The 26788-nt window shown below is 46.6% G+C and overlaps 1 protein-coding gene across 4 annotated transcripts in view; it reads right to left on the bottom strand.

The window, feature by feature from the left end:
- Positions 1-10983: 10983 nt before the first annotated feature.
- Positions 10984-26788, bottom strand: part of IL6R (interleukin 6 receptor) — a 67527-nt gene continuing 51722 nt past the window's right edge. For all 4 annotated transcript variants that reach the window (XM_060414729.1, XM_042254709.2, XM_060414733.1 and 1 more), the window contains 4 exons: positions 23240-23283; positions 21814-21883; positions 17937-18030; positions 10984-11834 (listed from right to left, as the gene is read on the bottom strand). In XM_060414729.1, the coding sequence (XP_060270712.1) occupies positions 11588-11834; positions 17937-18030; positions 21814-21883; positions 23240-23283 (455 nt within the window). In that variant the 3' untranslated portion in view covers positions 10984-11587. The remainder of the gene's footprint in view (positions 11835-17936; positions 18031-21813; positions 21884-23239; positions 23284-26788) is intronic.

The raw sequence follows: 26788 nt of genomic DNA, 5'->3' as shown, positions 1-26788 counted from the left end.
TCCTTTATAAATGGAACAGCAAAGCCTGGATGAGAGCACATCTATTTACAACATTGTTTGCTCAATATTTTAAACATACTGTTGAGACCTGCTCAGGAAAAAAGATACCTTTCAAAATATTACTGCCCATTGACAATGTACCTGGTCACCTAAGAGCTCTGATGGAGATGCGCAGTGAGATTAGTGTTTACTCCTGAGAGCACAACACCCATTCTGCAGCCCATGGTTCAAGGAGTGATTTCAACTTTCAAGTCTTTGTCTTTAAGAAATACATTTCGTAAGACTCGAGCCGTCGTAGATAGTGATTCCTCTGATGGATCTGGGCAAAGGAAATTGGAAAGCTTTTGAAAAGGATTCGTCAGTCTTGTTGCCAGTTAAGAACATTTGTGGTTTGCGGGGAAGAGGTCAAAATATCAACATTAACAAGAGTTTGGAAGAAGTGAATTCAGACCCTCAAGGATGACTTTGAAGGGCTCAAGACTTCAGGGGAGAAAGTAACTGCAGATGTGGTAGAAACAGCAAGAGAACTAGAATTAGAAGCAGGGTCTGAATGTATGACTGAATTGCTACAATCTTATAAAACTTTGATAAAACTTTTTCTTAAACTTTGGTGGATGAGGAGATGCTTCTTAAGAATGAGCAGAGAAGTTAGTTTCTTCAGATATAGATGTTTCTTCTACTCCTGGCAAGGAAGCTGCAACGACTGTTGAAATGACAGTAAAAAATTTATAATATTACATAAACTTAGTTAATAAGCCAATGGCAGGATTTGAAAGGACTGACTCCAATTTGGAAAGAAGGTCTCCTGTGGGTAAAAAGCTATCAAACAACACTGCATGCTACAGAGAAATCTTTCATGAAAGGATGAGTCCATCAATGTGGCAAACTTCATTGTTGTCTCATTTTAGGAAATTGCCACAACCACTCCAACCTTCAGCAACCACCACCCTAACCAGGTAGCACCATCGACATCAAGCCAAGACCCTCCACTAGCAAAGACTGTACCACTCACTGAAGGCTCAGATAATGGTTAGCATTTTTCAGCAATAAAGTGTTTTTTAATGTAGGTACATTTTTAGACATAATGCTATTGCACACTTAAAAGACTACAGTATAGTCACGCATAAGTTTTATATGCGTTGGTCAACCAAAATATACACATGACTTGCTTCACTGTGATATTTGCTTTATTGCAGTGGTCCAGATCCAAACCTGCACTATCCCCAGGGTATGTATGTACTTCCCTTCCCTTTCAGAGATTATACCTGGAATTCTTCACCTTTGACTAACGAGGCAAAGAGTAACAAACTAGCCAACTGATGTTACTTAGCAAGTGAAAAATAAAGTTTAAAAAAAAAAATGCTCACAAAAGCCAAGAAGAGTAAGCCACACAAACGTCCACGGGTGGATGAGTAGATAAAGAAAATGCAGTGTATTTATGTACAATGAAATATTACTGAGCCTTAACAAGGAAGGAAATGTTAACACATGCTACAATATGAATGAACCCTGAGAACATTATGCTAAGCTAGACACAGGAAAACAAATACGGTGTGACTCCAATCATATGAGGTACCTGGGACCGAAGAATTGATGCTTTTGAACTGTGGTGCAGGAGAAGACTCTTGAGAGTGAGTCCCTTGGACTGCAAGGAGATCCAACCAGTCCATCCTAAAGGAGATCAGTCCTGGGTGTTCACTGGAAGGACTGATGTTGAAGCTGAAACTCCAGTACTTTGGCCACCTGATGAGAAGAGCTGACTCACTGGAAAAGACCCTGATGCTGGGAAACATTGAAGGCAGGAGGAGAAGGGCATGACAAAGGATGAGATGGTTGGATGGCATCCCCGACTCAATGGACATGAGTTTGAGTGAACTCCAGGAGTTGGTGATGGACAGGGAGGTCTGGGGTGCTGCAGTCCATGGGGCTGAAATGAGTCAGATACGACTAAACGATTGAACTGAACTGAACTGAAAGTAGTCAGATTCATGGAGACAAAAAATAGAATGGTGATTGCCAGGGCCTGGGGGGAGGGGAGACGTGGAAGCTGTTGTTTACTGGTATAAAGTCTCAGTTTTGCAAGGTGAAAACATTCTGGAGGTTGTTTACACAGCAATATGAATGTGCTTAACACTACTGAACTCTACAGTCAGCAACGGGTAAGGCCGCAGATTCTATGCCTTTTGCATGCAGGCCTGTCTGACTCTTTCTGACCTCATGGACTCTAGCCCATCCAGCTCCTCTGTCCATGGGATTCTCTAGGCAAGAATACTGGGGTGGGTTGCATGCCCTCCTCTTTATGTCTTTCACCTCAGTTAAAAAAAAAAAAAATTCCAGTCTGTATTATCTTACAGGGAAAATGCACCTAGCAGACTGGACATCCAGGTTGTCATGGGTGATCAGTGAGTTCTCTCCCCACAGGTGAGCCACATGGACACAGGCGGGGGAAATGGGAATTAGGTCCACCTCCTGGACCACCCTGTGCTGGGTCTGACGGGTCATGTCCTGGGCTTGGGCATTCTTTCCGTGCTGAAGAGAGGCTCCATCTGTGGATCTGGTAGCCTGAAGTCCTTCAGGACAAGTTAAGCTCTGATAATGAACATGCAATTATATATTAAGGAGACTCTGAGCATGGAGATCATTCCCAGAGTCCACAAGTAGCACCAGGATGACTTCCCTCATATTGTGAATCATTTGTTGTGAGTCACGGTTATCATCTCAATTCAGACTTAAGGCACTTCCTATATGACAGTTTTTCAATGATTCCTATTGGCTTCTTTAAGCCATTCTAAGTTTATTTTTGTGTATGGTGTGAAGGTGTGTTCTAACTTCACTGATTTACATGGTTCCTACTGCTTTCTGATTTGTGTGTATAAATAAACAAGATTACCAGTTTGGATGAACTGAAGGAAAGAGATATCATCTATGCACATAAAAGCCAACGGGGTGAGTAGAGGGGTAAATTAAGAGTTTAGGATGTTAATATCTATCTTACATATAATAGTCATACACACTGCTAGAGATAAACAATAAGGACTTACTATATAGCACATTATATTCAGTTTCTTATAATAATCTAAAATGGAAAATATATATATAAAACTGAGTCACTTTGCTGAATACCTGAAACTAACACAACATTGTAAATCCACTATACTTCAATTAAAAAAAAAAAAAAAAAGCCAAGCCAAGTAGTCAAAGTATCAAGCAGTGTACTGTGAACAAATGAGAACTGTGGTTTACATTAAAAGATAGTTGAGGAAGATGTGTTCGTATTCATTTTTGATTTTTTTTTTTTGGTTGCTCTGGGTCTTTGTTGTTGCATGCACGAGGGTTTTCTCTAATTGTGGTAAGGTGGGGCTTCTCTTACTGCTGAGCACAGGCTCTAGGCATAGCAGCTTCAGAAGCTGTGGAGCGTGGGGGCCTCATTCGTTTCAGCTTGCTTGCTCTGGAATGGGGGCTCAGTACTTGTGGCACCCAGGCTTAGTTGCTCTGAGGCATGTGGCATCTTCCCTGACCGGGGATCAAACCCATGTCCCCTGCACTGGCAGGTGGACTCTTATTCACTGCACCAGCAGGGAAGTCCCTACTTGCAATATTTTAAATGGTACGTTTGCAAGTGAAGCATTCCCCCTAAAGTCCTTGCACATTTAAAATGGAGAATGTCAGTGCTTTTAAAAGGTTTACTCAACTTCAACAGTTACTGTCTCATAGTCAGTTTTGCTTTATCTATGATCCCCACCTACTTCTTGCACTCTTTAACAATGTTTTATAGGCAGTCCAACCTGGTTGCACTATTCCAAAATAGAGGGATTATAACGGTTTAATGAAAAGCTTTCTAACTGTAAAACACATACAGGCTCATGAAAAAAATTTTTAATATGCATAAAAGAAAAAGAAGGAACAAATCTGGTCTTCAGCAGCTTCCTAAGGCTCTTAGAATGTCGAAAAATTGCTCTGCACATTGTATGTCCAAGGCAGGACTCACCTCAGGCCCTGCACCGTCAGCCTCCCTAGGCCACCCCTTCCCCCTGGAACCCTCCTGTTTTCACTTTCCCTGTCCCTTCCTTCCCTGACTCCCTAGACTAGATTAGTCACTTGGCTCCTGGAGACAGCAAGAGCATTTGCTTCCTAATTGCCTGGCTCAGTGAGTGAACTGACAGCATCTTTGGGAAGGGATTGGTTCCTCTTACATCCTGGCATGGTGATGGAGTAAACATCCTCTGAAGGACTCAGCCCAGAGAGAACCACCTCTTCCAGCATGGTGATCATTCACCCTTTCAGACACAGTGGACATAAGAAAGTTCTCATGCCATAAATAAAGCACATTTTGGGGATTTCAAGGTAGTTCATTCAAGTATTGGTGGCACAGTAGTAAAGAATCTGCCAGCCAATGCAGGACATGCAAGAGAAGAGGGTTTGATCCCTAGATCCAGAAGATTCCCTGGAGAAGCAAATGGCAACCCATTCTAGTATTCTTGCCTGGGAAATCCCATGGACAGAGGAGCCTGGTGGGCTAGAGTCCAGGTATCTTAAAGACTTAGCCATGATTTAGCGACTGAACAACAAACATTAAAATACACACCAAGGAAGCAACAGAACACCAGATAAATTACTCAGAGTTCAGAGGAAAAGATATGGGACTGATACAGAAGGAGGGGAAGTGGTTTGGTTTCTGATAAAGGATCATTAACCGTAAGGAGCTATTTGCTGCCCCCGCCTCTGCGGCCCATCTCCTCTGCGGCTCCTATTTTGTGAGCATCGCTGAGGTCTGGTGGCCTCAGGGACACACCTTCATAGCTCAGACTCCCAGGGTCTCGGCTTCCGTGCTGATACATGTGATAAACCAGATGAAGATTCCAGGGCCATCTCCCCATGAGGGTGAGTGGGCCGGGCCCCCACCCAGCACAGGGGCAGAGCACCTAGCCTGGGAAAGGGGGTGGAAAGGTAGGCCCATCCTGGCGGTCACCAGGGGCTGAAGGGCCACACAGCAAGGGAAAGAGCACTGGCTTGGGGTCAAGCAGACCCAGGTTTAGGGTCTAGTTCAGCCTCTTCCCCAGCTCAGGAGTCTTAGACCACTATCTTCGCCAATATGAGCCTCTGTGGTTGCATCTGTAAACTGGTGAAAACACTTACCTCTCATTAGGATGAGAAAGAATACCCTATTTGTGAAGCACATGGGGAGGGTCCATAAACAGCTGTCATTATTATTAGCTAATCTTAATATGCCATCTTGACCAAAAAGGGATGGTGACCTTCTGGATAACCAGCAGGCTAGTGGTGTAGCTCTTTGCTGTCCACAGGTTTTGTCCCCTGCTTAGGCCCCCAGTAACGTGTTACCATAGAACCTCGTCTCCCACGCTGCAGTCTCCCTCACAGAGACCCTCAGAGCTGGCGGCACAGCAGGAGAAACTGAGCACCTTACACCCATGTAAACAGATGCCCACTTTTGTGATCTGGAGGGTCTGGGGTTGAAGCCTGGGCGTCTTGTAATTCCTGGACCCATCCACAGACATGATCGCCTGAAATCTGGGGCCCCAGAGCACCCACCTCCTCATAGAAACAATCTGGGTCCACAGTCACCCTCGGGGTCCGGCACCACCTCCTCCAGACCGATCTGGAAGCCCTGCTGGTTGTGGTGACTCTAGTGTACACCACGTGTACCTGTGCCCTGCAGGGCAATGAACACACTGTCCACACGAGCAGGTGCTGCTGACACGGTCCTCCTCCACCTTTCCCCCCTCCCTTCATCAGTCACTGGGGACAGACCCTAGAATGTCCCAGTTACACTGAATGGTACATTTCATCATTTCAGAACCCTCACTGTTCAGCATATGCATTTAAAAACCAAAATAGGGGACTCCCCTGTTACCCCTGCGGTTAAGACTGTGTGCTACTGCCACTGTGGAGTTCAGTCCCTGTCAGAGCCCTAAGATCTTACATGTCATTCAGCATGGCCCCCAAAATTAATTAAATAAAAAACAAAATAGAATTCAACTGTCCTCCCGATAAATTTCATTCTTTAAAAAAATCATGAAGAAGTAAAGTCGCTCAGTCGTGTCTGACTCTTTGCGACCCCATGGACTGTAGCCCACCAGGCTCCTCCATCCATGGGATTCTCCAGGCAAGAGTACTGGAGTAGGTTGCCATTTCCTTCTCCAGGGGATCTTCCCAACCCAGGGATCGAACCCAGGTCTCCCACATTGTAGGCAGACGCTTTACCAAAATGGACTTGTGGTTGCCAAAGGAGAAGGTTGTGGGGGAAGGAAGGATTGGGAGTTTGGAATAAGCATCTTAGTTCCCCAACCTGGGTCCTCCACAGTGAAATCAGAGTTCTAACCATGGGACCATCAGGGAATTCCCAGAAGCAAACTATTATTAATATGTATAGAGAATGGATAAACAACAAGGTCCTCCTATACAGCACAGGGAACTATATTCAATATTCTGTATAAACCATAATGGAAAAGAAAATGAAAAAGTATGTGTATATATATAACTGAATCACTTTTCTGTACAGTAAAAATTAATACATCATTGCAAATCAACTATACTTCAATAAAATAAATTTTTCAAAAAAAAATAAAACGCAGCTTCTCATCACACGATAAACTATTTCCTTTGTGGACATTCGGCAGCCTTACTAAGCATTTTGAAGTTACCTGAGAAAAAGAAACAGCCTAATTGAATACTGCATATTCCCATAGCGCGAGTGTTTCGGGATCTTACTGAAAAATCTCACTGTACTCATGTTTGGATAGTCACTGAAAATTGCTGGTGTGAAATAAGATGTGGCTGAGGTTGTTCTAAGGTTGTTTTAAGTAACACACATCAGCAAGAAGACCAGAAGTTTCGCAGAGGGACCAGGGGGTAGTCAGTATCTGAAGGGTCATGTGGGGCTGGCTCCCCTGCTCAGGACTGTTTACATGATATAACCACTCGGTCAGCTCACCCAGCCAGCCCACCTGGCCACTACCCTGCCTGAGAGGCTGCCAGGCCCAGCCCAGCCCTTGGCTGCTCGGACCAGCTTCAGGCCTTCCAACAGCACGCTTCTGCCATGCAGAAAGGCACCATAGTTCCTGCCTCTGGCCTGTGCTTCTCACAGACACGGGGCAGGTTTGGTGTCCTTCTGCATCAAAAAATAAGGAAAGCAGTTTCCTTAGTGGTCGTTCCAGTAACTGAGTGTTCCTTGCCATTCTCTACAGGATCCCCCATCTGCTCTCTCATTTCTCTCTTCTGGAAAGAGCACCATAGCCTTACCAACCTAACAGTGATGCGGTGAAGAGGGGGGCCCACCCTCTTCCATTTCCTGCTCCTTTTACTCACTCCCACACCCTCTGTGGGGTCCACACAGCCAAGCCACCATGGGACATCTGTTTCCTGCGTCACTCTCTGCAAGACAGGGACCAACCTCGCAAGAAACCGTGGCATCCTCAAGGATGGGCCCCATAGGTGTGGTCGGTCGTGTGGCTTTCTTTTGATTCCCCAGGGGTTGGGGGGCTGCGCAGCAGGGCCTGGCACTTCAGCTTTCGGACTGAGTTACACAATTTCCAGGTTTCCATGCAGTTTCCTCCTCCCCAGCCCTGAACTGTTTACACAGCAACTCTTATCCACAGAGCATCCACATGAAGGCTTTCCTCTGTTTGGAAGATTTGGGATGGCAGTGTCCCAAGGTTTATGGAAGATCCTTTTCAACAGGGGACAGATGCAGCCTGATGATGGAGAGGTTCAGGGTTGACTTGTGATTCCGTTAACAACCCCTGTTCAATAAACAGTCTTCTGATGAATAATGGCCCTTCCTTTTCCTTCCCCCCAGCTCCATCACCTGATAATGATGTAAAAAAGGCCGAAGCACCTACGCCCTTTCCAGAAAGCCCAGGGCTCCTTTGGGGAAATAACTTTCAAAATGAAAGTCTTTGAGAAATTGCAACTCATTTCTTAAACTCACCTGATTTTTTTCCAGAGGTAATTTAATCCTGCATTAAGGAAAAGTTCACCCCCCAAATGGTTCTCCTTGACTTTAAACCCATGTTTCTTCACCCCTTTCCCCGAGTAACCATGCAAGTCTTTCCTTGAAAGGACCCAGGCGCCAAAGCATCATTATCTCCCAGGCATATTTTTTAGAACTTCTTTATTTCAAACATTTACAATTTTCATTTTAAATGCAAAATAGCTGATAAAAAGAAAAAACACTGAAAAAAATTATACTGACCCTTTGCCCCATATACAGACATCACCAGCCTTTGGTATTTGCTTTCAGATAATTAGGTTTAAAAAAAAAACAAACAACAACCAAACTTAAAACTATTATTTCTCTCCAGAAAAAAATAAAGTTGAGGTATTCTATTTAACAGATGTGTGCTCTCTATCCAAATACGGTTTCTCTATTAATTAATAGCCTTGCTACACGCTGTTCCAATCCTTTCCTTCTGAAGTAGATCTGCATCTGAGCATATGTTCATACATCTGACAATGTTCCTTAATCATCATTAAGGTTGCCATAGAAACTTGCTGGTGCTGGAGCCAGGCTACACGGAGGACGCGATGCTAGAAGGACCTTTTGGGGATGCTTGGGAGTGTCTGGCACAGAAGTGGAGCCAGCTTGGCAAAAGCCCCGCTGCCAACTGCTGCATGGGAGGCTGGGATCCAGGCTCATGCTCCCAGGGACCACCAAATTAAGATAAATTCTTACCAACTCAGTCTGGAGCTGGGTGTCAGACTCCTCCCCAGCTGGGGCAATCTTAATTGCCTTTGATGAAGCGATATAGCCCAAGACCAAAGCAGCCAGGCAAGACATTCCTGAACATTCTACAGGAAACCCACAAACCATGATCACCCCCAGTCTGTCCCACTGAGCTCTGCTGAGCCGAGCTCTGCTCCCCACCAGGTGGGCTCCCAATCCGTTCCAGGAGCAGATTCCACCCCTTGTAATGGTGTTTCCTTCCCTCGGGGACAGCAGACAGATGACAGAGACTGGGGTGAGCCCAGAGCCTGGCAAACAAACTGCCAAGGACAAGGTTCCATCAGGGCAAAGGGCTTTGCAGAAACAGTCAATGCTACTTCCTCGACACTTAAAAACAAATTTTTTTTTTCATTAATGCTACAAGAATTAATGACCACTTTAACTGAAACCCTGAACTAGCATATTTTCAATGTTTCCCACCCAGCAGGATAAGCTGTCCATCTGTAATAAAAAACCGTCGCTGGGCAAACATTTCCTTCTGGCTGTGTAGCAGATTGCTACAGGTATTAGATGAGTAGCATCACACACGTGCTGCAGAAACACAGGTAAGAATGACCTGTGAATTGAAACACACATTCACTGACCATAGATTCAAAGACAGAGAGAGCGTGGGGTGTATACCTATGTACACCGAGCAAGAGAAGACAAATATTTTTCCTTCATCTATACTAGCTTATAAAAAAATAAAGGAGGGGGGGGGGGAGGCAGTTCCGTTCAAATAATAATGAAAGCAATAACAATTTGGAGATCAAAGCTGCCTAGCTCTCAGCAATCATGAGCTATCTGGATTTCACATCTTCCACCAGCACCGCCGCCTGGCTCTGCTAATATTACACGTGGGTAAAACTTTGTCAAGAGTTAACTGTGGGCAGAGAATCATCCTGTCTCATGCAGATTCTCATTTTCTATATTTCCCTTTAACAGCGTTTTTGCTGGTCTCGGTCACGAAAACTTGAGAGAAAAACAAAACAAAACCGCCTGCCTCACTTTTGTCAACTTCAGATTAGTTGCCAAAGGCAGCAACAGAGTCTGAAATTTACAGCCAAAGCCAGCAATGAAAGTCACCACGTAGCCCAACGTCATAACAGTTTGAGCCTGGCAAACAGTAAACAAAACATGATCATTGCTGTCCTTTTCCCACCTGTCTGGTGCTGATGGTGGTTCTTCTAAAACGGGAGACTACTAGAAAAGTGTTGTGGTCTGGTACATTTTTAGTGGTGGGTTACACGACTGATTTTAATCACAGCTTCTTTCTGGGACTTCCCAGGATACTTGAGGGTGCTTGTCTGGGTAACCACTAACTTCACTGAATTTTCGAAGCCTAGACAGAAAAGCACACTGCAGTGGTTAGCGCAGCATCACGCCTAAGCATTCAGTCGGTGCTCCAATGCTAGGGGAACTCAATCACATTCAAGGAACTAACTAAAAAGAGGAAGGCATCAAGCTTAGGATTTTTTTTTTTTAATGAACCTTGTCGGATACCGGAGGATTCGTAGCTTTCAGTGGTGGGGATTTTCAGCTGACCTGCTGAGTAATCGTGGGAGGCTGGCTTCCCAGCACTGTGACCTGGGAGCTGGACACCATTTCCTTCTCGACCGCCTGGGGGAGTAGTAACAAGCTGCCTTTTCCGCTAAATTAGAAGAGAGGCAGAGTTGTTTTTTCTCTCTCTTTTTTTTTTTCACTTTTTAAGGCAAAAACAAAATTTAGAAAAGAGTCTCTTCTCTTATAGGGAAAATCTTTTCTCGTCCTTGGTCACTTGATTCAGTTTTGTGCTAAACAATGCCACTGTGCCTTTCCCCTGTTATTTATATACTGACTCTCAACTAATACTGGATGCTCTACCCTCTGAAGATAAAAGAGTCAGCAGTTTTTTAAAAACCTAATTAAAATCCATTCTTGCCAGGTTCTTTTGTCTCTTTGCATAAATATTATCTTCCCTGGTTGCTCAGGCTCAGTTGAAAACAAAATAAACAAAGCTGGAGCAAGGCAATGTTGATTTCACAACTGGCAGATGCCTTCCTGATGCCAGTTCTCCTTTTGGGGAGCTGGGCAAGTCGGGGAACGGTGTGCAGAGGCCTCCATCCCCCTCAGCAATGCTACTACAGATAAGCTTGGTGGCCCTGCCCCACTCCCCTCCTTCCTCTCCTGAAGTCCTGGGATCCAAAAAGGGAAATCGAGCCAGTGCGCTTGCTTCTGGATTCAGCAAGTGCCTAGGACGACCATTCACATTCAGAAAATGCTGATGAGGAACTAATTATAATTCCATTTCAAACCATCAGGCCCTGAGATACTATCTGCCCCCACCTCCGCTGCGGGGAAAGAAAAGCACAAGAGACCTCCCCCCATACTTAGGCCTAGAAAAAAAGGAATTTCGAAGGCACTTGGGTTTCCAAAGTTTGCGGTGGGTCAAGACAGAAGCGACTCGGGGAGTCTGGCTGGAAATCCATCCCACCCGTCTGAGGTTGCAGCTCCTCGTGGTGGGCGGGAGTGCGCGGGTGGCCAGCTGCTCATCCACACCAAAGCTGGGGGCAGTCCCAAACCTCCCCAGTCACCCAGCTCTGCCCACCTGAGTGGACAGTAGAGTCTTGACACCCGTCTCTTCACGGGGGCCTGAGTTCACTCTCACCCTGTAATCAGGGCATTGGGGTCAGGGTGATTCAAAACTAAACAAACACAGCAAATCTTTTTTTCACCCGGCGTAGAATTTTCTGTGAGGCGCTTCTGTAAAGGTGAAGCCAGAGGCCCCAAGTACCTGAGATAAGCTGGCATGGCAGTGAGGAGCGACTTATGCTAAGCATCCACACAGTCCAGGGGCCTGACGCCCCAGGCTGCTAGGCCTACCCATTATCTGGGGAAGAAGTAGCCTCTGTTGCTGACGTCATAAGGGCTCCCAAGGCCCTTAGCATCCGGTCGGCTGTTCCTCGATGTGTTGTCAGATTCAAGGCTGCTGGGGGACACCGGTGGGGAGATGAGGGGGACAAGCGCTGGGGTGGGCTTGGGCCTCTCAGGGACCAGCTGGCCCAAAGAATACGGCGGGTGTGCACTCGTCTTGCCTTCTTTCAGAGCCTGCAGTTTCCCCGTCTTGTTGAACCTTCACAGAGACACACAAAGACAAACCACGCAAATGCTGAGTTCCTGCTGTGGTAAACCCAAGAGAAAAACACCAACAGCTGGCTGCCTTGGTGGGCTGGCACTCTTGGGTCTCAGCTCCAAGGACTGATAACTATTTATTCATTGGCTGCTTTCTGTCACTAGGAACTACATAATTCTCTGAAGAGCTATCAAAAATAGCCCAAGGGAATAGGTATGCATGGTGGGTCCAACTTACCAATGGGGAAACTGAGGTTTTGAGTGCCTCTTTATAGCACCTGAGAACCTAACTTGTCCTTTGTTCTGCTCCACTTAGACGGTAAGGAATCCATCTACAATGCAGGAGACCTGGATTCGATTCCTGGGTACATAAGACTCCCCTGAAGAAGGGAATGGCAACCCACTCCAGTACTCTTGCCTGGAGAATCCCATGGACAGAGGAGCCTGGCAGGCTATACAGCCCACGGGGTTGCAAAGGGTCAGACACGGACATGACTGAAAGACTAACACAACCGTAGAGGCAGCCCAGAGGGACACGCTCAGTCTCAAATCCATTTACTCAAAAAAGAGAGACAGTATTCTTTCAGTGGGGAAGGAAAAGGACTGTCCTGCTCCCTCAACAGCCCTCCTTCGCTTCTGGCTTCCAACATGCTCATAGTCCCCAGTTCTCCCTACGCCCCTGGGTCCCCTCCCACCACACTCGCCCATGCACACAGCCTCGGCCATGGGCACCACTTGGGCACGGGTGACTCATTTGACAGGAAAGTCGATGTTAAACAGGAAGGAGATAGACATCTCTCTGATCACAGCTTCGTTCACCCTGCTCCACTCTGGGCCCAAAGCCAGGGCTCAGTAACCGAGAAAAGTCACTTGACAGCTCAAAGAAAGATGAGATGGTGATAGCAGTCTTCAAAGGTACAGTCAGGTCTCCTCCCTGCGTTGATCGGGGCAGCCCATCTTCCCCCCGCTTCCCACTTTGTCACCTACTAACTTACTGCCCACTGACCCCAAAGCGGGAGCAAGGTGGTCTCTCTCAATTCTACCAAATGTCAGCTACTTCAGGAAGGGCTGGGAGGGGGAAGGGGAAACCAGCATCAAAAACAAGGTTTGGGGATTTTCCTTAGGTTTCTTTTTATATCGACAGGCTATTCCTGTCCTTGTTATGATAAATAATTGATAGCTGGCTCCAAATATGCCATTGGCTCTTAGCCTGTTATCCAAATGGAACAAACAGTCTGCAGAATGTGACTTGGGCTTCGCCATTCAGGCACTGCACAGGAAGAGAACACAGCAGGGGCGCTTACTGGAGCTATGCTGGGTTCTTGGGTGGAATCCTCCTCTCTCATGAGAGAACTGAAGACAGAGTCATTACACTCTGGATTTCAAAATATTCAGACCCTCTGATCCGAGATTTCCACTTCTGGGAATATACATATCCTCAGGAAAGCACATAGCTATGGAGAAAGCTTTATGCACAAACATGTTCAACACAGTCTCGTTTATAAAAGCAAAGCAACAGTCCAACTACCCAGTAATAGGAGGTTGGTTAAGTGATCTTGGGTATATCCATCTAACGGAGAAGTGATGAAAGTGAGGTTTACAAAAAATTTTAATAAGAAGAAGTGCTTATGTTATATAACTAATGCTACATTTAAAAGGCAGGATTCAGAGTTATGGATACAGAATAATCATGGTTCTGAAAAACAAACCCTGGTGGTCCAGTAGTTAAGACTCCTTGCTTCTTACGCAGGGGGTACGGGTTCAACCCCTGAATGGGTAACCATCATGTCACATAGCCAAAAACAAACAAACAAACAATAGACTATGCAGAGGAAAAAGACTTGGAGAAAATTCATCTAAATGTCAAGTGCTCTTGATCTGGGTGTCAACTGCATGGGTGTCTTTGTGGAAATGCCTGGGACTGTACACGTGTGACATCTGCACTTTCCTGTATGTTTGTCAGACTTTCACATTTTAAAAATTTAACAGTGGCTGTCTCTGCTTAATGTGTGATTTTTCTCCCTTCTTGCTTTGTTGTTCCGTCCCCAGGTCGTGTCCGACTCTTCGCGACCCCATGGACTGCAACACCCCAGGCTTCCCTGTCCCTCACCATCTCCTGGAATTTGCTCCAGTTCATGTCCATTGAATCAGGGATGCCATCCAACCATCTCATCCTCTGTCACTCTCTTCTCCTGCCCTCAATCTTTCCCAGCATCAGGGTCTTTTTGAATGAGTCAGCTCTTTGCATCAGGTGGCCAAAGTATTGGAGCTTCAGCTTCCGCATTAGTCCTTCTTTGCTATTTGTCAGTATTCAGCAAACTGCCAATATTTGGGAAATCATCCTGTGTCACAATTTTTTTTAAAGTTTCTATTGATGTTACTTAATCCATATGGAAAGCAGTCTCTGTCCTCAGATTTTTTTCAACAACTGGATGGGTAACTGAGAAAGATGAGTTTTTCTTCTTTTGAAATATTTTGAGGAGTGAATGAGACTTTTTCAGCAAATCACTAAGCTCAAAGGGGACTTAGAAACCTCTGGGCCTGTGGTCCGTCCAAACCTGGCACTGCCCTGTCCTTGGCAGGTGTCTGAGCACTGCCTGGAAAATTTCATGGACAGAGGAACCTTGCAGGCTACAGTCCATGGGGTCACAAAGAATCGAACACAACTGAAGTAACTGAACGTGTACGCAGCAATATTTTGTTTTAAGAAAAGATTCTACAACTAAAAGAAAATTTTTAAAAAACACTTTAAAAACTTAAACAACACTTATAATTAACCACAGGGATGGGAGAGTGTGATTTTAAAATATTGAAATGAGACAATATATTCAATGCAAAATGATTTAAATCATAGGCATATATATAAGAAGTCCTCATCTAATGGTGTTAGCCATTCTAAATAAATGTGCAGAACAGTAACTCTCTGCTATGAAAATCCTATTTTCCCAGTGCCTGATGGCATTAAGTAGAGAGATATAAATGGGAGGCACACTGCGGCACAGGAAGTACAGTGGGGAGAATGGCCCTTTTAAGTTACAACATCCATTTAAAAAGATAGTACACCTTCTTCAACAGCACACTTAAATTTTTAAAAATTGTCACTGATATGGATGGAAAAATACTTAGGAAAATACTGTGCTTTGCTTGAGACACAAAATAAGTGTACTAAAAATAAAAAGATGGGGTCACAGGTTGGTGGGCTTCACTTCCTCCATCTGCCTCTCATTCTATCCGCTGTAACAATCTGGCCGCCCCAGTGGGCATGGTGGCCCAGCCATTCTGGCACCCCAGGCTCTCACAGCATCTCTTGATACTCATTTTTCTTTAGCTGCACTGGGTCTTCGTCGCTGTGTGTGGGCTTCTCTCTAGTTGCAGGGAGCAGGGACTACTCTTTGTTGCCGTGCACAGGCTTCTTATTTTGGCGGCTTCTCTTGTCGCAGAGTACAGGATCTAGGGCTTGCAGGCTTCAACAGTTGTGGCACCCAGGCTCAACAGCTGCGGTTCCCGAGCTCTAGAGCACGGGCTCAACGGTTGTGGTACACAGGCTTCGTTGCTCTGTGGCGTGTAGGGTCTTCCCGGACCAGGGATCGAACCCATATCTCCTGCACTGGCAAGGGGGTTCTTTACCACTGAGCCACCAGGGAAACCCCTACTGATTCTCTTTTCTTGACATGGGGGACTTTGGAAATAGTGTGATTTTTCTACACATGATCTTAGCCAAAAGGCCAAGAAGCGATGTGTGATTTTTCATTGTTTGAAATTAACTGGCCTCTTTCCAAATAAATTACCCTTATATGGGAGGATGGAAACTCATCAGGCTAGGAAATAAATAACTGCTATGTTCTCTGCACAGGGCACTGTGACTTCAGGGACTCTGGTTGTGTAGCAACCAGCCAGTGTACAAGCACCATCAGCACATTAGCAAACTAGGTCTGTGATGAGCACTGTGGCCGATACCCAGCTTAACACTTCTCTCCTAGTGGTTAACAGCACAGCAAGAGAGCACTGCTTGTTAGGGGGGCCACTGGCCAACAGTGGACGTATAGGACCAGGCCCACCTCTGAGCTGACTGCAGGCTGGTGCGGTGGGCAGGCACTCTTGGGACACGAGTCCTTGTCCTGTCTCTGCTATTAACAAAGTATGTGTTCCTGGGCAAGTCAGCTCATTGCTGTTGTGTCATTTGTAAAATTCAAGAGTTTGACTAAATGACCCCTAAGGCCCTATCCAAGAAGTGTAAGCTGTGAGTTTGAACCTTAGCCTCCTCACCCTTACTAGCTGTAATCACTCTTCTTTCTTTCAGCTTTAATTTCCTCACCTGTCAAGGGGAAACCATAATCATGATATTTACTCCACAGGGCCTGTGGCGGGTTATGATAAAGACCTTCTGAAGCCCTAATGATAAAGAAATAAAAAGAGAACACAGAAGTACGTGTCTGAGGTAAGGCAAGGAATCCCCCAGAACAGGGGTCTCCAACCTCCGTGATCTAATGCCTGATGGTCTGAGGTCAAGCTGATGCAACAGTAACAGAAACAGGGCACAAAAATGTAACGCACTCCTGAAACCCCCCCACCCTCTGGTCCATGACTGTCTTCCACAAAACCGGTCCCTGGTGCCAGAAAGGTGGGTCCACTGCCCCATAGGGTCTCTGGTGGATTATGAGAAAGTCCATTTGAAACCCAGATGATATAGATACAGAAAGAAGAGGTGTCTGAGGTGAGGCAAAGAATCCCATAGAAGGGAGTAGGAAGACCTCTGAGAGCTGGCAGGGCCCCTCGCTGGCCCAAAGGTATAAAAGACAGTGAGTTCTTGGCTCCTCCAGGGAGTTACTCTTTAAGAACCTTATCTTCTGCACACCCTTGGAACAGCTTGCTTGCTACTTCATTGAAAAATCAAAGCAAAACAACCCCAAACACAGTTTGAGTTGTTATCTTCCTCATCTTCCAACCCAGACCACCTTGGTGGCCGAGCTATTCCGGGGTCACTGTGAGACTCCAATGAGCTAGCACGTGGAAAGCTGTCTGCCAAAGTCTTACCCCTCCTTCGCAAACACCTCAAAGACCACCTCTCATAATCACGGGGTAGAATCCTTGCAAGTTACAAACAAGGGAAAAGACGGGAAAAAAAAGAAAGAAAGAGGATGGAATTTCTTCTCTCCTTATATTATCATTGGAATTTACCACCATCCGAAGCCAGAGCCCAGCCTCATTTCCTTTAGGGCTTCAGCATATGCAAAAGTGCCAGTTCCTACAGTAAAATCGTGAACACTGGAAGTTTTCTTTATTGCCCATTCTCTGGGAGCACTGTTAGGTGACTTCTCTGCAAGCTTGGGAATGAGTGGAGAGAGACTGGGATGATTAGGCCTGGCACTACAGTGATCAGAGTGCCAACCAAGCCCTCACCACGACTGGAGAGGGGCACCAGGATAGGACATTTAAAGGTGACCCACTAGGTCTGCTTATTTTAAAACACAGAATATCCCCAAGGAGGTAGTCTAGCCAGGCACTTCAGAGGTACCCGTGCACTTCTGCTGCGGTGCTTCTCAAGTGGCACTTTACTCATTGTAGACTGTGGCTCTTAGGAGAGGAAGGGTATGTTCATATTGCAATCCCAGAGCCTAAGGTGTTTCTTCAGTGTTTAACACACACTTTCACAACCAGGCTTTCCTGCCTCTTCTGCTCCCTCAGGCCACTCCTTCTCAGTCCCTTTCTCAGCTGCTCCTCCTCACAATATTCCAGTCGTACTCCACAGATGACGTTTTTGGCCCCATCTTCTCCTGTGGCCCCAACTACCACCTGCCTGGTGGCAATGATCTGCATGGCCTCCCAAACTTGCCCACTTGGGGTTTCCCCAGTGGTTCCAACACGTAAGCCTTGCTCTTCTACTTGGTTGTTCTCCTTAAGCCAGAAACTTGAGGGTCCGACTTGATTCCTTCCTCTCCTTCGTCCTCCCCATCTAAGCTGTCCTCAGCTCTTGTCCATTCTGCCTCCCGAATATATCTGGACTCCACTCGAGGCTCTCCAGCCCAAGGCCACCCTCCTAGCGCCGGCAAGGCTGGATGTGAGGCCTGAGATCGCCGCAGTGCCGCCGCGGGGCCCTTCTCACCTCAGGATGACGCAGATGCAGAGCAGGGTCCCAAAGGCCAGGCTTCCTCCAGCCACCAGGAACGCAGGCAGTGGCACCAAAGTAGAATCTGGCACTAGGGGAAAAAAAGAAAAAGTGAGAGGGAGAGAAAGAAGAGGAGGAGGAGGAGCAGAGGAAAGAAGGGGGAAAAAAAAAAACAAACCACTCAGCAGGTGCTGTCAAAACCTCAAAAGAACCTCACCCCTAGAGGAGGAAACAGCCCTGCCTGACAACCTTGCGAGTGTTCTGGCCAAAGCCAACTCCAGAAGGTCTCCCCCAGCACAGTCTGACAGACCCCAGGACGCCACCACTTGGCAAGAGATACACCTCCAGCTGAGAGCTTCTGAGTGCCTGCGGCCAGCCACAGACTCCCACTCACTTTCAAAGCAGCTTTTCTAGTGGCACTCAGCTGGCCCCACAAGGCACAGGGGAGTGCAAGAAGCAAAGCCTTAGGGGACCTCATTGACAGCAGCTCCTGGAGGCTCAGATGCTTTAAATCAAGCGTTTGGGTGCAGCTGCTCCCACTGGATCATCACTTCTCACCTGTCTCCCCAGTTGGTACGCAAGCCCCAGCCATCTGAATTTCAGTCCCTCTTTCTCACGCATATTCCCTCTCCTGTACACGCATTCTCTTCTCCCCCGGAATGTTCGTCCACCCTTGCTGCACCCCTTTCCCTTTGCTGGCCAGTCCCCCTGCTTGGCCTTTGAATCTCACATGAGATGATGGCACTCCCTTTGAGAAGTGATCCTGCTCCACGCTGGCCCGCCTTGCTTACTCCCCCAGCTCCACCTCCAGCCTAAACTCCCTGAAAGCAGGGACCATGTGTGTCTTTTTCACTTTTAACATTCCAACTCCTCACGTGGTGCCTTGCACAAAGCAGGCCCACCAAAATGTTTCATTGAATGAATGCGAAAACAAACTAGCTTCACAAACAACCATGTCCTTTCCAGAAAAAACTCCTTCCCAAGGCTGCCAGAGACAGACCCTGGACTAGACAGAGAGCAGTCTAAGCAAAATCATCATTCCCTTCTGCTGAAAATGCAGATACTTACAGTCTCATGGACTTCGGATTCAGGCTCTTCCACCCTAAATGGAACCCACTGCTGATAAAGACGTGATGCCAGTCATCACTCCGGGTGTCTAGTAGATGCAGGCTTTGCCTTGAGCCCAAACTGGGGGTGGGCACTGACCACAGGGACAGGTGCCTCCCAGTGCGTCCCACGTCTCTTGGCAGAGACGGCCGTTCCGTGTATGCTTGGCTTACTCTTTCACTAACACTTCATCATCTTTTGTATTTTTCCCTTCATTCATTCAACAAATATTTGTTGAGTGTCACGTGCCAGGCTTTGTTCTAAGCCTCACGGATACAGATAGTGGGATGACAGAAAGACTCCTGGCTTCCTGGATCTTACAGTCTGATCAAGGGAGACAGACAAACAAATACGTATCTAATAAGATGTCAGCACTGACAAAGGCAATGATGGAAAACAAAGAGTAGAAAGGGGAGCGTGACAGCAGAGGGTTCTGTCAAATTGGGTGATTGGGAACGGCCTCCCTGGGCCGGGGGGCATTTGAGCAGAGGCCTGGATGTATGAAAGGGCTGTCCAAGGGGAGGTCGGGGGAAGAGCATCCAGGCAGAGCAAGCAGTGGGTGCAAAGGCCATGAGGTGAGCACGTGTGGAAGAGAGGAAGGCAGAGCAGATGAGCGAGAGAAAGGAGGGGCTGAGACCTAAAGATCAGGGCCTGACTTCAGGGAGACTAGGGCCTTTGTTAGGCCTTTGGCTTTTACTCTGGGAGACAAGATGGTGCTGAGCCAAGAAGAGCTTAAATTAGTGTTTTAAGAGTCATTCTGGCTTTTGGCTGGAAAAGAGTCAGTTGGGGGTTAAGACAAAAGCCAGGAGGGACATCCAGTGGGTTAGAGGCTGACTCCACGCCCCCAATACAGGGAGTCCAAGTTCAAGCCCTGGTCAGGGAACTAAATTCTACATGCCACAACTGAAAAGAATCCAGGTGCCACAGCTAAGGCCCAGAATAGCCAGATAAATAAATTTTAAAATGAAAATAAATATTAAAACAAAAGACTAAAAGTCAACAGACCAGCAGGCAGACCCTAAAGTCGTACTGGAGAAAAGATAGCAATGGCTGGGCCAGGTGTTGGCAGTGGAGGGGGTGAGAAGTGGTCAGCTCCTGGACAAACCTCAGGATACAACTGGCAGGACCTGCTGAAGGACCGGGCATGGGATGAGGTATAGAAGAGGAAGCCTGTCTTACCCCCCTCAGCAACCCAGAGGATGTGTTGTCTTTACTGAAATGAGGAAGAAGGATGAGAACAGGTTTGGGCTGAAGAGGCGTGGAGGCATCAAGCATTCTCTTTTAGATACGTTAGGTCTGAGAGTTTTAGCAGGTATCAGGTGGACACGTCACCTAGGTAGCTGGATGCACCAGTCTGGATGGATCTTCGTGGGAAGGTCAGAGACGGGGCTGTACATTTGGGAGTCATCAGCCCATAGACGGTCTTTAAAGACACAGGGCTGGATTGGACAGATCCTCGGTGAGAGTGGCTACAGAAGACTCAAGGGTCCTTCCTCCACAGTATCCCCTGAACTGCCTGTTGCCCCAACCTCCTGCTGTCCCACCCACACCATTCAAGGTTCATTCAAATGGCACCTCCTCTGTGAACTTTCTGTGATTCCCTCAGGACTCTAAACCCCACTTTGCTTTACCTACGGCTCCCTTTTGGCCACATTCCACTCTCTTCTAGTTACTGCTTTACTCTTTCCCAGAGCCTGCCCCCTGGGTGGGAGACTCCGGGAGAGCAGGGATGGGTTCGACTCCAAGTTCCCAGCTGCGCAAGCAGAGCTCAGCCTCAGGTGTTTGGCAGGTCCCCCTAAGTGTACTGCACCAGGTAGGGCTTTGCAATAGAATGGCAGGGCATGGGCAGCCAGGTATGGCAGGAATCTGCCCAGTTAAAGGTATGGAGGCCAAGGACTCCCTCAGAAAGCCCAAAAGCCATCAGGTGAATGCGTTCAGCTACTGGGCCTCCAGAGTCTGGACTCCATGAGTCCCATCCATATGTTAACAGTAAAGCAAACACAGGAGCTAGGATCTTTTCCTTCCCTTTTTTTTGGCTGTGCTAGGTCTTGGTCGCTGTGTGAGCTCTTCTGCAGTTGTGGCAAGTGGGGGTACTCTCTAGCTGCGGTGTGCAGGCCTCTCATGGCAGTAGCTTCTCCTGCTGTGGAGCACGGGTTCCAGGGCACTTGGGCTTCAGGAGTTGCAGCATGCGGGCTCAGGAGCTGTGGCTCCCAGACACTCGAGCACAGACTCAATAGTTGCGGTGTCCAGGTTGTTTCTTTGCAGCATGGGGGTTCCTCTAGGATCAGGGATCAAACTCGAGTCTCCCCAGTTGATTGGCAGGGGGATTCTTTACCACTGACCCACCAGGGAAGCCCTGGTTGAGATCTTTCTCGATAGAAACGTTACTAAGGTTCCCTAGTCTTGCAGGTATAGGGAACCAGAAGCATTGGAATGAAGGCCTTCCCAAAGATTTATTTCCTTCCTCAAAGGTGTATTTCATTACAGACGTTAGTAATTTTGTTTGTAGCACATTTATTTGTATTCTGGGCCAAATGTGATGTAGTTTACTGATTTATCTTACTCTTCTTATGGTCCCTTCAGTATATCTTAGCTAACAATATCAAACTTGGAAGTATAAAGTAATAAAAGACTATTTCTGCCATCAATCCTTTTCATTAAGCAGACCAGCCCTCTGCCAACACTTCCAAAAAGAAAGGACTTTCTGCTGAGACAAGTTCTTTTATACCCCATAAGCAACAGAAACACAAAAATATCTAGTCCTTACCTGGGAAACTGGTTGTTTTTGCAGAATCTTTGGAGAAAAAAATTTCATTATCTTCAGTAGTAGTAGGTGCCTAAAAGAAACATTCCTCACTGTGAGCCTCTTTCTGCAGATTCCACCATCATTCAGGACCCAGCTCAGGAACTATCTCCTCCTTCACGTCCTGCCTGATCCACACAGGGCAATCCTTTCTCTGGCTCATGGACCTCTCCTTGTCTGACCCGTCACTCTCAACTTACTTGTATCTATAGCTCACCTACTCAGGGTGGGGATTTCTTCCCACATGTCTCTCCACCAGGAACTTGAGGGCACATCCCTTCCACAGAGGAGATACTCAATAAATAACCTGAAACAGCAGATGTATTATGGGTCTGGTGCCAGGGCGTGGGTACTACCACTTACTGGGAAAAGCTCAAGCTAGAATCTTGGATCCACCACTTACTAGTTATGGAAGGCAGGGGAAATTTCTTAATCCACGTGGGCATCAGTTTTCCTCCCTTGTAGGCATGATCATGGACTTCCCAGGTGGTGCTAGTGATAAAGAACCCGCCTGCCAATGCAGGACACATAAGAGATATGGGTTCGATTCCTGGATTGGGAAGAGCCCCTGGAGGAGGGCATGGCAACCCACTCCAGTACTCTTGCCTGGAAAACCCCATGGACAGAGGAGCCTGGTGGGCTATAGTCCTTGGAGGCCGCAAAGAGTCAGACATGACTGATCAGTACAGGCATGATCATCCGGGCACCCAAATCTTGGTGACCATAAGGGTCAAATGAGGAAGGAGATGCCAGGCTTAGAGCCTAGTGAGGCGTGGCAAGTTCTCAGCGTCAGTTCCCACCATCCTCCAGCCCCGTGAGTGTGGGCTTCACCCTGGAGCTGTTTCCGCTGGTCCCTGGACAGTCTGGCATCCAATATGGCCAAGATGCAAGACCCTGGCTCCTTCCCCATGCTGCCCAGCTCCAGGAGTGGCTGAGCCTCCCCGCTTAGCATTGAGGGAATTAAGGACAAGGAGAGGAGATGTAGTTGAATGGGAAATTGGATTACACAAGGATTTGTTAAGCAGCTTCAGAGGTAATCCTCTTTTCAGAAAATTATGACACCAAGAGTCCACAGGGGAAGAGCACAGATACACAAGCTAAGCTATCGGGATGCCCAGAGGTTCAGAGATGAAACAGCAGCCACCAGACACACAGCTGCTCAGTGAGCCGGGCCAGAGCCAATCCACACTCTACGTGGCCTACATCACTGGGACGAGAGAACCGCTCTTCCCCTGCTTTACAGAGCCCCTGTGTTCAGACTAGTTGTTCACATCCACGTTTCTGGTAGGTGGTAAAAGTGCAATTGGAGTCAACTTCTGCCTGATGCCAGCCCACAACCCTTAACTCTAGGTGCTGTTGCCATGACCCTTTTATAAGAACATGAGCTCACCTGTGTGGAGGTGGGCAGCTCGGTCGTAGTAGAACTCCTGGGCTCTGTGGATAGAAAAGTCATTATTAACGATTCATAAACGCTGAAGTCCCGACTGATAGAATAAAATTAACCATAATGAATCTTACGGGGAAAACGAGCAACTATCCAACCCTAAAGGAATAGCCGTATAAATTCTGATATAATCATACATTGCAATAGTCTTTAAAAATATCTCAGAAAATAACTAAGAATATGATATAATGTTAAATAAAAAATGTAAGACAAGGAAAAGTCCATATAGTGTGATCCAAAGTTTTCCATGCGGTGTGCTAAGTTGCCTTAGTCGTGTCCGACTCTTTGCGACCTCATGGACTGTAGCCTGCCAGGTTCCTCTGACCATGGGATTATCCAGGCAAGAATACTAGAGTGAGTTGCCATTTCCTTCTCCACGGGGATCTTCCTGACCCAGGGATCGAACCCATGTCTCCTGCGACTCCTGCATTGCAGGCAGACTCTTCACCACACAGACACCTGGGAAGCCCATGTTATATGATATACCATAATATATATTCTGAATACTCATTGGAAGGACTAAGGCTGAAGCTGAAGCTCCAATAATTTGGCCACCTGTTGCAAACAGCCAACTCATTGGAAAAGACTGTGATGCTGGGAAAGATTGAGGGCAGAAGGAGAAGAGGGTGACAGAGAATGAGATGGTTGAATGGCATCACCAATGCAATGGACATAATCTTGGGCAAACTCCGAGAGATGGTGAGGGACAGGACAATCTGTCGCGCTGCAGTCCATGGGGTTGCAAAGAGTCAGACTTAACTTGGCAACAGAACAACAACAACAAATATATATTCATACACAGAAAGAAACAAAAGGAAGGCTATACAGCGCCAGATAGAAGTACCATTAACATTTTAATCTCCTTTATGCCCCTTTTTCAGAGAAGGCAATGGCACCCCACTCCAGTACTCTTGCCTGGAAAATCCCATGGATGGAGGAGCCTGGTGGGCTGCAGTCCATGGGATTGCTAAGAGTCGGATATGACTGAGCAACTTCACTTTCACTTTTCACTTTCATACATTAGAGAAGGAAATGGCAACCCACTCCAGTGTTCTTGCCTGGAGAATCCCAGGGACAGGGGAGCCTGGTGGGCTGCCGTCTATGGGGTCGCACAGAGTCGGACATGACTGAAGTGACTTAGCAGCAGTATGCCCCTTTTTGCAATAAAAATATTTATCTAAACCACAGATTCTCTAGGACTTTGCTGGTGGTCCAGTAGCTAAAACTCCACACTCCCAATGCAGGGGGCTCAGGTTCAATCCCTGGTCAGGGAACTAGATCTCCTATGCTGCAACTTAAGATCCCACATGCTGCAGCTAAGACCCGGCTCAGCCAAATAAATAAACATATGTTTTTAAATTATGTAACAACAGACTCTTACAGCCTGGATGGATTTAATATACTGTGCCCAAGAAGGGAGATGGGCTGGGCACACTTCTGGGCCCCTCCCCCTCCATGGGAACCACGTTGCTGCAGAAACCCCAAGGCTGCAGAAGGGCAAGTATCAAAGCGAGAACGCTGACACGAGGCCTGACTCAGCCGCAAATGTGGGCCCAAGGGACCAGGCACTGAATGCTCTGGAGTTTAAAATATTTTCTTTTCAGTTCATCATTTTTCCATCAAGAAATTAAAAATACCACAGAACCAGTTTATACAAAGATGTCAAGCCTCCCTGAGTCAGGAGTAGAAAGACTAGCAAGGGGTTGGAGGAGAGGGTGACCCTTCTGCTCAGGAAAGAAATTTCCAGAAGGGGCGTGCCTTCCCCAGGAGGGGAAAAACACCACACACCAGCAGCACTGGAAGGGACACAAGAGCGTGTTCACCCTCTGCACTGTATGGAGAGCCCAGAAAGGGAAAGCAACTTGTCCAAGGTCACAGAGCAACTTAGCCCCAGATCAACCTTGGAAAATGGGAGGGACACAGTCTCTTATTCTTTTGTGTTCTCCCAGCCCAACCTAACAGGGAACAAAACAATTAGACTCATAGCAGGGGATGACTGAAGGATTAAAGGAGGGTGTGGGGACGCTAGAGCGAAAGCTAAAACCAGGAGACAGGGACAACTCTACATAGGAAATATGGTTGACCATGGATGGTGGTTCTTAAACCCAGACATGTTCAGATTCATCAGTAGTCTTTTAGGTCCAATCCCTGACCTATAGCCTCAGAATCTCCATGCTAAGTTTCAGCCGTCAGGGTCTTTAAAAGAGCCCTCAAACCCAGAAAGATATTTCAGGAAGAAAAGGAGACCAGTATACTTTGGACCCTCAGCTCTGACCCCCAACATGATATGAGGTCCAGAAAAGGATGTGTAACCTTTGGTGGCTCAGATTTCCAGAGATAAATTAGGACTTTTCTCTCAAATAACCCAGGAATGCTACCAGACTGAACAAAATTTTTCCAACACATAGTTAAGATTGTCTTACATAACAAGACTTTTTAAAAACCTCCCTAGATGACAATAATGTTAGTCTCTGAGTTGTGTCCAACTCTGCGACGCTATGGACTGTAACCTCCCAGCCTCCTCTCTTCATGGGATTCTCAGGTAAGAATGCTGGAGTGAGCTGCCGTTTTCTACTTCGGGAGAGATGACAACGGGAGCCCCTGACTCAGACCATTTGTCCCCTGAGATGGAAGGTGTATTGCTATTACTAATAAACATTTCCATTTTACAGAAGAAACTACAGCTCAGGGGAAAATGAGTTTAATAATAATATTATTAATACTAACTGCATACTAATAAAATATTGCTAGTACTTCTACCATTGACCTTGGTGGACGCTCACTCCACTCCAGTTCCAAGTGGTTCTTTGCCTACGTGATGTTCATAATATCTCACAAGGCAGGTACTATTATCACAGGTTTACAGACGCAGAGGCTCAGGAAGGCTATAAAACATTAGCAACAACAGAGAGCACATTTTTTCCGTTTAGACCAAAGTATTTTATATTTCCTAGTGTTTCACTGCAGCTAGCATGTGGAATGAAAGAGGGGAAGGAACCGGCATTCACTGGCTCCCATATGCCCCTGTGTGCCAGGAAGCAACAGGCTTAAGGACAGTGGCGGCGGTCACGAGACCACAGCAGCAACAACTATGACAATGCCTGACATTTACTGAGACTTTACTACGTGCCAGGCACCATCTTTCCTATAATACTTTACACGAACTAATTAACTGAATTCTCACAACAGTACTCTGAGTATTCTGCGATCAGCAATAATATCACCCTCACTTTACAGATGTGGAAAATGAGACACAGGGAGGTTAAATAGCTTGCCTGAAGTTTTGTAAGAAATAAGTGTTAAAGCTTTCTGACTCCAAGAATAAACTTTTTTCCACTTTATTTAAAAAAAAAATCATCTCTAGATCGAACATTTCTCAAATTCAAGGACTGTATCTTACTCATCTTTGTGAACTCACTACGTAACACGAGCCTGCATCTTGCTGAAAACCTGTGGAATTAGTAAAATTTCAATTATGGAAAATCACCTGGGGAC

Source organism: Ovis aries, chromosome 1 (genome assembly GCF_016772045.2).
Source record: "Ovis aries strain OAR_USU_Benz2616 breed Rambouillet chromosome 1, ARS-UI_Ramb_v3.0, whole genome shotgun sequence".
In the NCBI taxonomy this organism is placed as follows: domain Eukaryota; kingdom Metazoa; phylum Chordata; class Mammalia; order Artiodactyla; family Bovidae; genus Ovis; species Ovis aries.
The sequence above is the reverse complement of the archived record's forward strand: the minus strand, read 5'-3'. Positions and strand labels throughout refer to the sequence as shown.